Source organism: Carcharhinus amblyrhynchos, chromosome 7 (assembly GCF_965287045.1).
Source record: "Carcharhinus amblyrhynchos chromosome 7, sCarAmb.v2.hapA, whole genome shotgun sequence".
NCBI classification, from domain to species: Eukaryota; Metazoa; Chordata; class Chondrichthyes; order Carcharhiniformes; family Carcharhinidae; genus Carcharhinus; species Carcharhinus amblyrhynchos.
The window spans coordinates 4,466,337-4,483,160 of record NC_137330.1 but is presented as its reverse complement, the minus strand read 5'-3'; the positions used below and the strand labels follow the sequence as shown (position 1 = coordinate 4,483,160).

Genomic DNA, 16,824 nt, shown 5'->3' with positions numbered 1-16,824 from the left:
ATTACTGGAATGATTACTTTTAACATGAAAGGACGTTGATTGTATTTAATTCAAGGCCTTACAGTTGGGTGTCCTTGGGTTAGGAGTTGCCACTGACTTGCACGCATTCCCCCTGGCCACGGAACGATCCCCGAGGGATTGCACATGCGTTCAATCCCCAAACCCACAAAAGCTGCATTGATTAGCCAGCCATCAGTCTGCAGAGCAGACTCTCTGGTTTACTGCAGACATTCTATGTTGAAAGTAGTTGGTAGTGGTGGAGCTAGTGAATGCATTGGTGATCCTTCTCCAAAATGTTAAAGATGGCAGAGCGGTTCATGTGAATTGGGAGTTAACAAATGTCACCCTACTATTTAAGGTGGGAGGGAGAAACAAAACTTTGAATTACTGACATTTAAACATACAACAATGGTAAGAAAAATGCTAGAATCTATTCCAAAGAACATGAAAAATGGACACTTCGACCAATGGCTTTTGACAAAGTCACTCACAGGAGGTTGTGAGGAAAATTAAAGCATATCGGATAGGAGGAAAAATTGCGCCATGGATTAAGCATTGGTATTGGGCAGAGAACAGAAAATCTCACGTTGACAGGCTGTGCCTAGCAAGCTACCACATGGATCAGTACTTAGAACCCCAGCTTTCACAATGTATGTCAATGATTTGGATATGGGGACCAAAGTAAGAACAACATAGCAAATAGGAGCAGGAGTAGGTCATCTAGCCCCTCGAGCCTGCCCTGCCATTCAATAAGATCATGGCTGATCTGAAGTGGATCAGTTCCACTTACGTGCCTGCTCTCCATAACCCTTAAATCCCTTATTGGTCAGAAATCTATCTACCTGTGATTTAAACACATTTAACGAGGTAGCCTCCACTGCTTCAATGGGCAGAGAATTCTAAAGATTCACTACCCTCTGGGAGAAGAAGTTCCTCCTCAACTCTGTTCTAAACTGACTCCCCCTTATTTTGAGGCTGTGCCCTCTAGTTCTTGTTTCCTTTCCTTTCTAAGTAGAAATAATCTCTCTGCTTCTACCTGTCTAGCCCCTTCATTATCTTATATGTCTCTATCAGATCTCCCCTCAGCCTTCTAAACTCCAATGAGTACAGGCCCAACCTACTCAATCTCTCCTCATAAGCTAACCCCCTCATATCCGGAATCAACCTGGTGAACCTTCTCTGTACTCCCTCCAAGGCCAATGTATCCTTTCGCAAATAAGAGGACCAAAATCGCACACAGTACTCCAGTTGCGGCCTCACCAGTACCTTGTACAATTGCAGCAAGACCTCTCTGCTTTTATATTCTATCCCCCTCGCTATAAAGGCCAACATTCCATTTGCCTTCTTGATCATCTGCTGCACTTGCAAACTGAGTTTTTGTGATTCGTGCACAAGGACCCCCAGGTTCCTCTGCACAGTCGCATGTTGTAACTTTTCACCATTTAAATAATAGTCCATTTTACTATTATTCCTTCCAAAGTGGATAACCTCACACTTGCCAACATTATACTCCATCTGCCAGATCCTCACACATTCACTTAGCCTATCCAAATCCCTCTGCAGGCTTCCTGCGTCCTCCACACAATTCACTTTCCCACTCATCTTTGTATCATCCTCAAACTTTGTTACCCTACACTCAGTCCCCTCCTCCAGATCATCTATGTATACGGTAAACAGTTGAGGCCCCAGCACCGATCCCTGCGGCACACCACTAGTCACCAACTGCCAACCAGAAAAGCACTCATTTATTCCAACTCTCTGCTTCCTGTTAGATAGCCAATCCTCAATCCACGCTAACATTTTACTCCAAACTCCATGTACCTTAATCTTCTGCAGCAACCTTTTGTGAGGCACGTTATCGAACGCCTTCTGGAAATCTAAAAACACCACATTCACTGGTTCCCCTCTGTCAACGGCACTGGTTACAACTTCATAAAAATCCAGTAAATTCACCAAACACGACTTTTCCTTCATGAATCCATGCCATGTCTGCTTCTATGAACTATACTTTTCCAGGTGTCCTGTTATTTCTTCTTTAATGATGGATTCCAGCATTTTCCCAACTACAGACATTAAGCTAACCAGCCTGTAGTTACAAAGAGACCTAGGGGTACATGTTCATAGCTCTTTAAAAGTGCAGTCACAGATGGACAGAGTGGTGAAGAAGGCATTTGGCGTGTGTGGTTTCATTGGTCAGAACATTGAATACAGGAGTTGGGACATCTTGTTGAAGTTGTACAAAACATTTGTAAGGACACGCTTGGAATACTGTGTGCAATTCTGGTCATTTTAATGTAGAAAGGATATTATTCAACTAGAAAGGGTGCAGAAAAGATTTAGTAGGATGCTACTGATACTTGGCAGCTTGAGTTATAAGGGGAGGCTAGATAAACTGGGACTTTATCCTCTGCAGCATAGGAAGCTAAGGGGTGATTTTATAGAGGTTTATAAAATAATGAGGAGCACAGATCAGCTAGATAGTCAATATCTTTTCCCAAAGGTAGGGAAATTTAAAACTAGAGGGCATAGGTTTAAGGTGAGAGGGGAGAGGTACAGAAATGTCCAGAGGGGCAATTTTTCCACACGAGTGAGTGTCTGGAACAAGCTGCCAGGGACAGCAGTAGAGGCGGGTACAATTTTGTCTTTTAAAAAGCATTTAGATATTTACATGGGTATAATGGATATAGAGGGATAAGGGCCAAATGTGGGCAATTGGGATGAGCTTAGGGTTTTTTCTTAAAAAAGGGTGCCATGAACAAGTTGGGCCAAAGACCCTATTTCCATGCTGTAAACCTCTATACCTCTAACTGCTCCTTTAACTCCAGCAGACTGTTGGGAGGTTTATCATACACTCCCAATGTTGTGATGACACTCTTCCTATCCCTGAGCTCCACCCATTATTCTTCACTATAAGACCCCTCCTGCTGTGCTCTCTAATCAGTATTGCAACCTCCCCACCCCCATCTATTTTGTCTCTCTTTAATCCCCTACAAGAAACTGCAGACAATATCTCCCATGGGGAATGAGGGAACAGAGTTCATGTACAGTGTCTGGTGATAAAGGATAAATGCACCAGCTGAGGTTCATGCTGCAAACTCCAATCCCTGACAATATTCTTCGGTATTTGCTCAACAACCGGATGCAGTCATGGGAGTTATTGAACTCGTTTGAGGCTTACGAATACACATGCAGTAGCTGTGAGCTACCAGCAGATGGGGGTATTGTATTACTTTAATCATAAGTGAGTGAGGCGAGACTTGTGGAGCCATTCGATAAGAGAGAAATCTCTGACAAGGCCTTTACCAATCCATCCCCTGCTGGATACAGTCAGAATCACACACACTCATTTCTTTCTGAGCAGAATTACTTTTGCAGCTCCCTTTTGAAAGGAGGGTGAAGACTTCGGTGCTGGGAACACTAACAACACATTGCTGTTTTAACAATGAATGAAAGATTGCTGGAAACCAACGTGGAGACTAAAACTGCACAGAGTTTTCCAGCTGGGAATCTCAACCAAACCAGTTAAGCAGAAAATTCACAGCCTAGCTGGAGGGGCTGATGAAATAGGGAGGGAAGCGGGCAGGAATGAAGGGTTTGGAAGGGGCTATTGAAGATCTTCACAATTCAGGAATTCACTGTAACCGGTGGAGCAGCAATGTTTAGCAGTTGAAATGTTCACACTGTCACGCGCAATCTCCGTCTGGATTCCTGCAGTGACTCCAGGTGTTTTTTTTCCCATTTGAACTGAACTGATTCTCCTCCAGGTTGAAACAGATTAGAAATGAAACAGGAAATAAACAGATTGAAAAATAATTTAAATAATAGGAGACTGGAGTTAATGGGACTAATCTACAGGTCGCTGGATCAGAGGCCAGACATACAGCTGATGACGAGCATCAGGGTCCTGTGGATGTCCTGGCATGTGAATCTAGGTGAGAATTGTCCTTAATGGTTTAAATAGCTATTGATGAATTCCCCTGCTGCCCAGGACCCTGTGTGCATGTTTCTGACTCTGAGATAGAGCCACAGAATTGGGACAGGTCCACGCAACTTACCCAGATAGTTGCTCAGGTAATGTTAGACAGCACACTGGCCTAATAACTGAATAAATCCCCAACCGTCTTTCTCAATCACTAACCCCAACCCCATTGATCACATAATACACCTCCCACAATCAAATTAGCCTGTTGATTCACCTCAACTACCCCCAACCAACACACCAACCAATTACCTTCCCCAACTACTTCCCTACTCCCATTTAGTTAATCAGATAAACCTCCAAACTTCACTACACACTACCCTGACCTGACTGCGCCTCAGAGTTATCCTCATTACTCCTGATCCAACCTATCACCTCTACCTTCTCCAACCCCCAATCACTCAACAGGTCTGACTACACTCCAACTGCATAACCAGCTTGTGTGGACTGGCCCCTTAGTGCAGGTTAGGGGGATCAACAGGCAAATGACCTATATAAGATAACCTTTCAGGGAGTCAGGCCAGACTTAATGGGCCAAAATGCCTTCGTCCACACTTTAGCGATTCCATTATTCTACAAACCCCAACCATCAGCAAAACCCATGACTAAACTCAAAAGCCAACAGGACTATCACCCAACCACTCATCTGACATGCTGAATATACTGCCAACCTCTCTCCAGGCCCCGTTACTAGCCATTCATCCACCTACAAACCAAACCATTCACTCCACCTACAACTAACATTAATGAAATATCTGGACCTTTATCCTTACTATACAGCATCTACTTCTATATATAGGGAGCGTGTGCTCTCTCCCCCGACTCCATGATGCCCCGATGGAGCTCCCTGGAGTCACTTTGCTGTAAATGGGCATGTACTCTCTCTCTCTTCCCATTCTTCTCTGCTCTGATAGAGCTCCCCGGGGTCACTATGCTCTAAATAGGAGTGTATTTGGTCTCTTCCCCGGCTCTACTCTGCTCTGATAGAGCTCCCTGGTCACTGTCCTGAAGGTTCTGGGAGAAATATATAGCAGTTTCAGGATGGGAGAACTTTCACGCACAGTGGCAATCCACTTATCATTGCCACTGTCTGTAAGATTCAGGCTAACATATTTTAAAATCCCATTTATATTTTAACAATTACACTGAAAATTAACACAAACACTCACGCAATCAGCTCCAGATTCAAGCAGGTCTGTAGAGGCTGCAGAGAGCGGGGACAGATTGGTCTGTGAAGGAATTTGTATCCAGGTTCAAAATCCTCAGTAACTGGTTTGTAATGAGAGTGAAGGCGAGATCCTCAGCACAAGAATCTGTGAGGGTATTACTGTTCACACTGGAAATCAGAGAGAAAAATAACAAATGAGGGTAAATTGCCAGTGTTTTAAAGAATACTATTAATAACATGGACATATTATTAATAACAGAGACACTCAAAAACAAATTATTGGAAGTGCTGTCTTTTAGATGAAACATCAACATAAGATACAATCTGCCCATTCTAGTGTATGTACAAGATCGCATTGGACTATTTCAGAAACATGTCGGAGATTTATTCCTCAATTAACATTGTAAAAATATACATCATCGATTCATTGTCACATTATTGCTTGTGGGAATTTCATGTATGAGAATTGGCTGCTATGTTTCGTACATTACAATGACTACAATTCAAAAGTAGTTCATTGATTATAAGTAGATTTGAGATGGCTGGTAGACACAAAAAAACACGTAAATCAAAGTATTTTTTTTCTTCCTGATGTGATCGTGTAGACCAAGATGTCTCAGTTCAAAATACTTATTGAAGAAAGCAATTGGATGAAGGAATTAGATTAGGAATTACTGGGTACTTTGGAATATTCTGCAGCTTTTTCTATTCCTGGGTTTTGGAGGTTCTGTTAGGGGAGACTTAGCAAGTTGCTCAAGTGCATCATATGGTACACATGCTACAGCAGTGTCTGTCTTGGGTGGAGAGAATGTTTACAAGAACAGATCGCATGCAAATCAGGTGGGTAGCTTTATCCTGAATGATGTCTAGCTTCTTGGAGAATGTTGGATTTGCACCAAACCATGAGAGTGGGGAATATTCCATCACATTCCCCATTTGTGGCTTGTGGATGACTCAGAGGCTTTGGGAAATCAGGAAGTGAGCAAATTGCATCAAAATTTCCAGCCTCCTCGTGTACTTGCTGTTTTTATCTGATCCTTCTAGCTACGTTTCTGGTGACTCTCATCAATAGTAACCCTCGTGACGGTGGGGGATTCAACAACGCTCATGTGCCTGAATAGCAAGCAAAGATGGAGTTGTGTGGCAGGACTATCACCGACCACTTATCCAGCTTTCTCTGTCGAAGGAGTTACAAATTGAGTTGCACATTTTAAAATCATCAGCAAACATCGACTTCTGACCATTTGATGGCGGAAAGATCATGAAGCAGCTGGAGATGTTTGTGGAGAATGCATAATGTTGATGAACTCCAGCATCTGTCATGAGTCTACTATTATCGGCCTCAGACTATCATGGCCATCTTTGTGCTAGGCGTGATTGCAGCTATCGCAGAGCTTTACACAGTTCACACCGACTCCATTGTACTGGCATTTCCTGGTGCTGTTTGGTTAAAAAATGTTGTAACATCTGGTGGAAAATAATCGTGTTGCTCCATGAATGGATCAAGGCTGAGATCAGGAGCCAAGTGCCCCAGCAGTACTTAAAATGAACATGTTATTACAGAGTATGTGCCACTTTAAAGCACTGTCAATCATATCAATCTCTTTGCTACTCAGTGAGAGTAGGCTGATGGAATGCCAGTTTTCCAGGTGGATTTGTCCTATTCTGAGGGGACAAACTTTAACTTTTTCTTTCCATGTGGTTGGGTAGATGCCAGTGTCACAGCTAAACTGGAGCAGAATGTCTTAGAGCAGCAAGAGAGATTTTATTTTCCTGTGGTCCAGCAACTTATTTTTCACTAATTCTATCAGAGCTGTGATGCTAAAATGGACAAAAGAAAATCACTAAACCCACTATATCCTGCACTTACGTGACTTGTTTTGTTAAAGTCAGACAGGGTCTCGCCAATTCATCAATTGCTTGTTCTAGTCTGTTCCGGTAGAATTTTGTCAACTTCAAAAGTTGGTCATCATCACAGTTTGTTAAAAACTCAGTGATTTAGAGTTTGGATCTGTGAACACAAATGGGAAAAAAAAAGAAACACATGATTGAGTTATTTAGGCTGTTTTAATTCTTTGTAAAACTTATAACAACACACTAAAACGTCCTGTGAGCCACATTATCAATCATCTTTCGAAAAACATTCAGTAATATTTTGTTATAATTGGTGACAAAAGCCCGTATACCCAATTTGGCTCCAAATCACTTAATACCCCTGGTTAATGAGAAGCGATCCATCTCAAATTTCCAGTATCAATTGCTTTTGTGCAAGAAATGTCTATGCTTAAAATCATTTTCAAATTTCACTTCGGAAAGGTCATGCCTTATTTTCACTGAAAGCAACACAGCCCAGGAGTAATCTATTTAGAACTTGTCTCGCAACTTCTCCCCCTATCTGCTCTTATCCTCTGGATATAAAGACCAGCATGACATTATTTGTTGTTTTTTTCTCTCTTTTCACGATGCAAACAAGCTATCCTCCACCTGCTCCTGCGCATCCTTGCATCACAGTCCCTGCAATGCCCACCAGGTAAGGAATTCCTTGATCACGTCAGTAGATACGTCGAGTTCCTTTTCCATGGGAAACCAGCAACTAACACGACCACAGAAAAGGCATAAATTATCTGAAGGACAACTCCATCAAATCTCCTCTACCTAGCCCATCTAGCCCAGCCTGGGAGCAGGCCCACAAGGAGCTCCCCCCTGCCCCTCAACCTTTTTTATACTGGGTGCACCAAGATTAGAAACACGGGGCAGAACTGCAACCATAAACAAAGTTATGGATTTTTCAGAAAACCAGAAAATGGGTGCAGATTAGGAGAATTTACTCTAATGGTTATCCACAGAATTTGAAAGGCTGCAAAAGCAGCAAGCATTGTGGATGTCTGTAAACTGACTGAATCTGCAGTTTGAAAAGATTGTTGCATGCAACATGCCTCCAACCAAAGTCTCCAATGGTGAGGATGATTCCTACACTGACAGCCCTCCAACAGGGACCTAAACAGTAATGTGAGGGGGGAGGGAGTGAAGCTCACAGAAAGGAAATGACAGGTATGCAGAAGACCATGCAAGCAACCTCTGCCTGCCGTGGAATGAACGGCATAGAGAGAGGTTGTATTTCCACAAGACAACTCAGATTGTGGGCATTGGCTTCAGAGGCACAGGCCAGGTGTGGGGCTGATGTGAAATTTCACGTGTCATACCATGCCGTTGCACATCTCCTTGTCTCCAACTAAGCTCTCAATCAGTCCTTTCATTTATCAAATGTGCAAATGTTATTTAGTCTCAAATCAGTAAATTCTGCAAGTTTAGTTGAAACTGTTCCCTAGCATGAAGTTATATTCAAGTTTCAGATCATGTAACATTCAATTATCTGATATTTTACTCACATTGATACTGACATAATCATATAGTCATAAAATTCTGACAGAGCAGGAGGCCATTTGTCCATCAAGCCATTACTGACAACAATCCCTTACAGGTCTTATCCCCATAACGTATTTAAGGAGAGCACGTGCAAACTCTACACTGAGAATCCGGGTCTCTGGGGCAGAGAGGCAGCAGTGTTAACCACTGTGCCACCCTAACGATATTAGTCAGCCAAACTGTTTTTTTTACAACAATGGTTTCATGGTCATTGTTAGACTTCTACATTTATTTATTTCACCACCTGTGGTAGTCAGATTTGAAACTGCATCCTAGAGCATTACCCTGGGTCTATGGATTGCTAGTCCAGGGTAATATCACTACACCACCACCTTAGGTATTGTATCTGCCTGCACACACATCCCTGGTAGTGTGTTCCAGAAACCTTCCACTCTAAACTTGCCAATCACATTTTCTTTGAACTTTCCCCCTCTCATCTCAAGTGCATGCCCCCGAATATTAGACATTTCAACTCTGGGAAAAAGATTCTATCAACCCTATCTATGCCTCTCATACTTGTATAGAACTCCATCAGGTCACCCCTCAGCCTCTGACTCTCCAGAGAAAATGACTCTTGTCCAGCCTCTCCTTACAGCTCATATCCTATAAGCCAGACAGCAACCTGGTGATACTCCTATGCACTGTCTCCAAAGCCTCTATGTTCTTCCTGTAATGTGACAACCAGAATTGAACACAACACTCTAAATGCAGCCCAACAAAAGTTTTATTAAACTGCAAAATGGCATTCTGACTCTTGTACTTATTGCCCAATAAAGGCAAGCATGATACACATGTTCTTTACCAACCTATCTACTTCTGTGGCCACTTACAGGGGGCAATTTCTCTCCCGACATCAACGCTGTTCAGGTCCCTGCCATCAACTGTATACTTACCTTTAATATTTGATCTCCCAGAGTTCAACACTCCACACTTGCCCAGGTTAAACTCCATCTGCCCTTTCTTGACCCATATCTGCAGCTGATCTATATCCCATCATTTGGTAACCTTCTACACTACCCACAATTCCACCTCTCTTTGTGTCATCTGCAAAATTACTAACCCAGCCATCTACATTTTCATCCAAGTCATTTAAATATATCACAATCAGCAGAGGTCCCAGTACATTTACCTGCAGAACAATTTTAGCTGCAGACATCCAGCCAGAAAAATACCCTTTCATCAATACTCTCTGGCTTCAATGGGCAAGCCAATTCTGAATCCAAGTGGCCAGTCACCGAGGATCCCGTGCATCTTAACATTCTGGATGAGCCTGTGTTGCCGAAAACCTTGCTAAAATCCATGTACACAACATCCAGTATTCAACACATCTTCAAAAACATCAATCAAGTTAGTAAGATGTGACCAACACTGCACAGAGCCTTTCCCAATCCCACCCAGGTCTTATCCCCAACCTTCCCAATTAAGCCTTGCTTTTCCAAATGTGCAGAAATCCTATCCTTAAGAAACCTACCCAAAAGCTTCTTAACCACCAATATGAGACTCACCAATCTATAATTTTTTGGATTATCTCTTTTTCTTTTCTTCAACAGAATCATGCAATCTCTCCAGTGCAGAAGGCCCTTCAGCCCATCAAGGATGCATCAATCACAATACCACCCAGACCCTATCTCCTTAACCCCCACGTATTTGAACTGCTAGTCTCCCTAACCTTATGGAGCAATTTACCATGGCCAAATCACACATTTTTGGAGTGTGGGGAGAAACTGGACCATGCAGACCTGAGGATAACATGCAAACTCCACACAGACCCAAGGCCGGAATTGGACCTGGGTCCCTGGCATTGTGTGGCAGCAGTGTTGACCACTGTGTCACCCCAGGAGATTAACATTAGCTAGACGCCAGACCCCCAGGATCTCTCCAGTAGCTAGTTTGGATAAAAACATATTTATCAGAGCGCCGTTGTCCACTCTTGGCTAGATCCCAGCAGTACCTGAGATGCTTTCAATAAAAATAAAAGCATTAGCGTGTTCAGAAAAAAAAACAAGAGGAAGAGTGACTTAAGATATGTTCATCAACTAGTTTGGGAAGGTCCTAAGTGAGGGATAGGACCGCAAGAGGTTTACACAGGCAAATCCAATGCCCAACATTGTCCCAATGTTTGATTGTTGAAACAACTGATTCAGCTCGAAGGGCTGAATTGACTGCTTGCGCTCCTAATTCCGACGTTCCCACACACAATTTGATCTCATTGACTTCATTGTCTCCGGGTTACACACCATTCTTCCTATGGAACTCATCTCCAAACTCAGTGAACAAAAGCAAATGTCAGCAATGTTGGAATCTGAAACCAAGAGAGAAAATGATGGAAAATCTTAGGTCTGATAGCATCTGTAAGGAGAGCAAATAACTGATGTTGAGTCTGGATGACCCTTTGTCAAAGCTAGAGAGCTATCTTTGAGAAAGGGTCATCTAGACTCCACATCAGCCAATTTCTCTCCTCACAGACACTACCAGACCTGCCGACATTTTTCAGCATTTTCTCTTTTGGATTCAAACTATGTGGCCTGGGGCTCTGCTCCTCCTTCTGCAAATGGATCCTGAACTTCCTAACACACAGACCACGATCAGCAACGACACTTCCTTCACAATTATCCTCAGCACCAGTGCCACACAAAGTTATGTCCTCAACCCCCTTCTTATACACCTACGACTGTGTGGCCAAATTCCCATCCAACTCAATTTTCAAGTTCGCTGATGACACCACAGTTGTGGGTCGGAACTAAAATAATGACAAGACAGGAAAAAGAGAATATGGTGAACTGGTGTGACAACAAGAATCTTTTCCTCGATGTCAACAAAACAAACGAGATAGTCAACTTCAAGAAGCGTACTGAGAACGTGCCCCTGGCTACATCAATCAGGATGAAATAGAAATGCTTGAGACCTTCAGGTTTTTAGGTGTCCAGATCACCAACAACCTGCCCTTGTCCCCTGACGACAGCACACTAGTTCATAAAGCCTATCAATGCCTCTACTTTTTCAGAAGATGAAGGAAATTTGGCATGTCAGCTACAACTCTCATTAGATTTTACAGATGCACCATAGAAAACACTCTTTTCGGTTGTCCACAGCTTGATATGGCTCCTGCTCTGCCCAAGAAACTACAACTAGTTGTGAATGTAGCCCAATCCATCACACAAATCAGCCTTCCATCCATTGACTCAGTTTACACTTTCCACTGCCTCGGAAAGGCAGCCAGCATAATCAAGGCCTGCACGCAACACCAAACATACCCTCTTCCACCTCCTTCCCTCAGAAAAACGTACAAAACTCTGAGGTCACATACCGACCGACTCAAGCACAGCTTTTCCCCTGCTGGTCAGACTTTTGAATGGACTTACCTCGCACTAAGTTGATAGTCCTCTCCTGCCTAGTTATGACCATAACACTACATTTTGCACTCTCTCCTTCTCGTTGAACAGTATGCTTTTTTATACGGCGCAAGAAACAATATTTTCCACTGTATAGAATACATGTGGCAATAATAAATCAAATCAAATACTCTCGGCTCACACGCCGGCTCCTCCCCGGGTTACCGGCTGTCGGATGATTTACTGTTTTTCTGTCTCAGATTTTGTTTCATTTCTTGTAAAAAGCGGAAATTCGCCATTTTCTCTCCAGGCTGAAGATTAATTTCCAGAAATAGTCTATGTTTTCAAACATCATCAGTAACCCCAGATATACCCGGTGTGAAAACCCGGTTAATTCTCTGTATTCAGATTAAATTAATTCAAACTCTCACCCTGAATTTCAAACCGCTCGCCCTCACCCTCAAACAGCAGTGCTGAACATGCGCGCGAATCGACGCCGCTCCTTACCTGTTTCTGGTGAGATTCTGCTCATGCGCAGTTCTGGTGACGTCACTGCCGCGGACGAACGGGTCGATGGGCGGAATCACCACTTTCCCAGCTGATTGGCGAATCAAGATGTCAATCAACCATTCAAACCCAACAGAGTGAGAGAGGGGGAGAGAGTGAAATGGAGAGAATGGTTCAGGGACGAGACAGAGTGGACCAGGAGAGTGGCTCAGAGAGAGTGGACATAGAAAAACTACAGCACAAACAGGCCCTTCAGCCCACAAGTTGCGCCGATGATATCCATACCTACTAGGCTTACCTATAACCCTCAATTGCATTAAGCTCCATGTACTCATCCAGAAGTCTCTTGAAAAAACCTATCGAGAGTGAAGCGAGAGTGAAGCAGAGAGAATGGTTCAGAGAGACTGAAACAGAAAGAATGGTTCAGGGACAAGAGAGAGGGAGAAACAGAGGTTCAGGCTATTTCTATTAAGTACATTTATATCTTTACATTTCAGCCTATTCTCCAGGCAAAGGTAGCCTTGGAAGCTCATCTGCACTGCCGCGTTTCTCTAACTGGCGAAACTTAATTAGGAGCAGAAGTCAATAAAATATAATCAAAGTCAGCGTGAATTTACAAAAGGAAATCACGCATGACGAATCTACTGGAATTTTTTGAGGATGTAACTAGTCGATTTCACCAGTTAGTGAGAAAGCCGGAGCACCCGAAAGAAACCCACGCAAACACGGGAAGAATGTACAAACTTCAGACAGTGATCCAAGCTAGGAATCGAACCTGGCACTGTGAGGCAGTAGTGTTAACCATTGTGTCACAATGCCGCAGAGGTATCTTCATGTAAAAGCTTCACCTTTCTTCTTACCCTACTCTGTCCGACAAAACATGCAGTAACGTAAACCAATGAATTTTTGCTCTCAGTAACTATTCAAAATTCACAGACTGCTCAGTCTCCTCCCCGTCCCGCCTCTCTCTCTCTTTCTCAGTCAGGTCGGGGCGAGCTGTATAATAAAGGAAACTGCGGCAGCTCCTCTCTCATTCAGCAGCGATTTGACTGAAGAAGAATCATGTCTGGCAGAGGGAAAGGAGGCAAAGGACTAGGGAAAGGCGGAGCAAAGCGACACCGCAAAGTGCTTCGTGATAACATCCAGGGCATCACCAAGCCAGCCATCCGCCGCCTGGCTCGCCGTGGCGGGGTCAAGCGGATCTCGGGCTTGATCTACGAGGAGACCCGCGGGGTGCTGAAGGTTTTCCTGGAGAATGTGATCAGGGATGCGGTCACCTACACCGAGCACGCCAAGCGCAAGACGGTCACCGCTATGGATGTGGTATACGCTCTGAAACGCCAGGGCCGCACTCTCTATGGATTCGGCGGCTAAACAAATCCACCCAATTCTCAAAAAACCCAAAGGCCCTTTTCAGGGCCACCCATATCCTCACATTGAGAGCAGCCCCCAGTCCAACAAAGGCCCTTTTCAGAGCCAGTGTGTCTGTCAGGTAAAGACTTGAATTATATTTCGGTGGTTTATTTTCTCATTCTTAGATTGTTGTGACGTGCATTTGTTATGTATGAAGAGGAAAGTAATTCAATTGCAATTGTTAATATGTTATGCGGAGAAACACTCGATTACTACGCGAATCAGGAATATAAGGATTCCGTAATTCTCACACACGCCTTAAGTCAGATATATGAATCACCATTTACAGTGCACATTCATTCTGGAAGTTGGTCCCTTGCAGGATTCGATGTACACTGCCTCGGAAATGCAGAATTAACTCAATGTTATTTCCAGTGACAGGGACGAAACATTAAACATATTGCTGAGATTATTGACTCAAGAACATGACAGGACTGAATGGACGTTAGAGTGGATCTCAATATAACAGGATAATGGTGCATATTGGGTTTTATCCAATATCTCTGACATTCAGTGGCTGCAAGGAGTTGTGGGAAAATTGACTCACAACCCATTTAGTTTGAGGGGTTAGTACAGAAACGTATCAATACAAAGTTTCAAACATTTTTTGTTTCTTTCACACGCGGTAATTTCTTGTACAAACATCAAGTTCCACACGTTTAACCCGCCATGTCACATAAACTGGTAGCTTCTCAATCCTGCTCGTTTCTCTTTTGTGAGGAATTCTCAAATAATCGCCACCAATCTAACGGAGAATGGATCGCCCTTTCACAGAGAAAGTGGGTGACTCTGAAAAGAGCCTTTGGGGTTGTTAAGATTTCACAATGGTCGTTTCACTTGGTCTTCGGTGCCGCAGCGGTTTTCTTGGGCAGCAGCACAGCCTGGATATTAGGCAGCACCCCGCCCTGAGCGATGGTCACTCCTCCCAGCAGCTTGTTGAGCTCCTCATCGTTGCGCACGGCCAGCTGGAGGTGTCTGGGGATGATGCGGGTTTTCTTGTTGTCCCGGGCCGCGTTGCCGGCCAACTCCAGGATTTCAGCCGTCAGATACTCGAGCACAGCAGCCAGGTAGACCGGGGCTCCGGCACCCACACGCTCCGCATAGTTGCCCTTTCTCAGGAGCCTGTGAACACGGCCCACCGGGAACTGCAGTCCAGCCCGGGAGGAGCGAGACTTGGGCTTGGTGCGAGCTTTCCCGCCGGTCTTTCCTCTTCCAGACATTATCACAATCTCACAAAGACTTTAACAGAGAATGAGAAAATCCGCACAGATTCACTTCTCTTATAGCTTGGGGAGGGATGGCGGTGCACACATCGCTGATTGGCTATGGGGAAAACCAAATGAGACCTTCTCCACAATGTCCAATCAGATATCTGTTTAAAGCACCAATCGGGAAAGGCCCCGGTGCTGAGGGCGGAAAGTAAGGGCGCCAAATTCTCAAATTCCAACCGATTCTTTATTTCAAATTTCAAATGAGCGCCAAAATACTCAGGAAAGGTCGATTCGGAATTGTTAAAAAGGCGTAATTCAGATTTCAGTTCAAGATTATAATACACTCAATTTCTGTCCCTAATTTAAAAGTTTGCCTTTATTCGTCAGTTTCTGAATTTATCATAGAAACCCTACAGTGCGAAGGAGGCCATTCGGCCCAGTGAACCTGCAGCGACAACAATGCGACCCAGGCTATACCTTTGTAACCCCACGTTAATCCCCCGACCTTCAGGGGTAATTTAGCATAACCAATCCACTTAACCCGCCATAAGATTTTTGGACTGTAGGAGAAAACCCACGTATTCACAGGGAAATTGTGCAAACTACACAGACAGTGACCCGAGGCTGGAATTGAACCCGCGTCCCTGTGAGGCAGTACTAATGTACCATCATGCTGTACATCTGTGTGTGGGATTTCTCGAACTGGCAAGAAGCCGAATTGAAATAACAGACTGCGGGAAATCCGAATTGAAAATCGGAGGGCGTAAAGTCAAGGGCCACTTTGTCAGCTTCCTACCGAATATTCCATATGCAAATATCGGCTGCTCTGAGAAGTGCTCAGGGAGTCAGCAACCACATTATTCATGAGAAACAGTTAACAGACTCATAACCAAACAGGTGAGTTCTCTATCCTGGACTTTGATTGAAACGCAAATGCAAAAAGTATTTTAAGTGATTTCAAAAACGAAAATAGGATAGCTTTCTCACAGAACTTGTGGGTGGCTCTTAAAAGAGCCGTTTGGTTGTGGATTTTTTTTTTCAGCGCATTGTACAGTTTTACTTGGAGCTGGTGTATTTGGTCACGGCCTTTGTTCCCTCCGACACGGCGTGCTTGGCCAGTTCCCCAGGAAGCAGCAGGCGCACGGCGGTCTGGATCTCCCGGGAGCTGATGGTGCTGCGCTTGTTGTAATGGGCCAGGCGGGAAGCCTCGCCCGCGATGCGCTCGAAGATGTCGTTGACGAAGGAGTTCATGATGCTCATGGCCCTGGAGGAGATGCCGGTGTCGGGGTGAACCTGCTTCATCACTTTGTAGATGTAGATGCCGTAACTCTCCTTCCTGGACTTCCTCCTCTTCTTACCGCTTTTTGTTACCGGCTTCTTCTGGGCTTTTTTGGCGCCCTTCTTGGAAGCTTGAAGTTTCTTTTCTTCAGGCATGGTGCTCTCAGACTGCAGACACAGAATAAGCAAAATACCAGCTTCAACTTCTCATTTATCGGCTAACCCAGACAAGTATGCAAATGAGGGATGGACGATAGACTTGTTCACCATTGGCTAATCTGTAATGATGCGGGGTTTTCTGCTTACTTGATTGGTTATACGAATTAACCAATCACAGTTACTGCTCCTCACATCCACATATTCACTCTGCAGTCCCATCCTTCACTCCCCCTGCCGCCTCCTTATTCAAACAATTCCCAAACTTTCTCAATTTCTCTGGCGATACCAGCGCATTCTCTCTGCTGGTAAAACCACATCGCTCTATAAAATACTGCTGACACCGTTCATCTC

General features: G+C 44.1%; 3 protein-coding genes and 1 long non-coding RNA gene across 5 annotated transcripts in view; 1 reads left to right on the top strand and 3 right to left on the bottom strand.

Moving 5' to 3' along the window:
• Window positions 1–12,403, bottom strand: part of LOC145345398 (uncharacterized) — a 35,168-nt gene extending 22,765 nt beyond the window's left edge. For both annotated transcript variants that reach the window (XR_013887056.1, XR_013887057.1), the window contains exons 1-3: window positions 12,337–12,403; window positions 7,018–7,158; window positions 5,149–5,315 (exon numbers count right to left, since the gene is read on the bottom strand). This is a non-coding gene — a long non-coding RNA (uncharacterized LOC145345398). The remainder of the gene's footprint in view (window positions 1–5,148; window positions 5,316–7,017; window positions 7,159–12,336) is intronic.
• A 1,071-nt stretch (window positions 12,404–13,474) lies between these two features.
• LOC145345397 (histone H4) lies at window positions 13,475–13,786 on the top strand. The gene has a single exon (XM_080193214.1). It carries the CDS (start codon window positions 13,475–13,477, stop codon window positions 13,784–13,786), a length of 312 nt encoding a protein of 103 aa, XP_080049340.1.
• Window positions 13,787–14,658: 872 nt separating this feature from the next.
• On the bottom strand, window positions 14,659–15,045 carry LOC145344735 (histone H2A-like). Its single transcript, XM_080191842.1, has one exon. It carries the CDS (start codon window positions 15,043–15,045, stop codon window positions 14,659–14,661), a length of 387 nt encoding a protein of 128 aa, XP_080047968.1.
• A 1,047-nt stretch (window positions 15,046–16,092) lies between these two features.
• Window positions 16,093–16,470, bottom strand: LOC145344737 (histone H2B type 1-B-like). Its single transcript, XM_080191845.1, has one exon. The coding sequence runs from the start codon at window positions 16,468–16,470 to the stop codon at window positions 16,093–16,095; it is 378 nt and encodes a 125-aa protein (XP_080047971.1).
• Window positions 16,471–16,824: the final 354 nt, after the last annotated feature.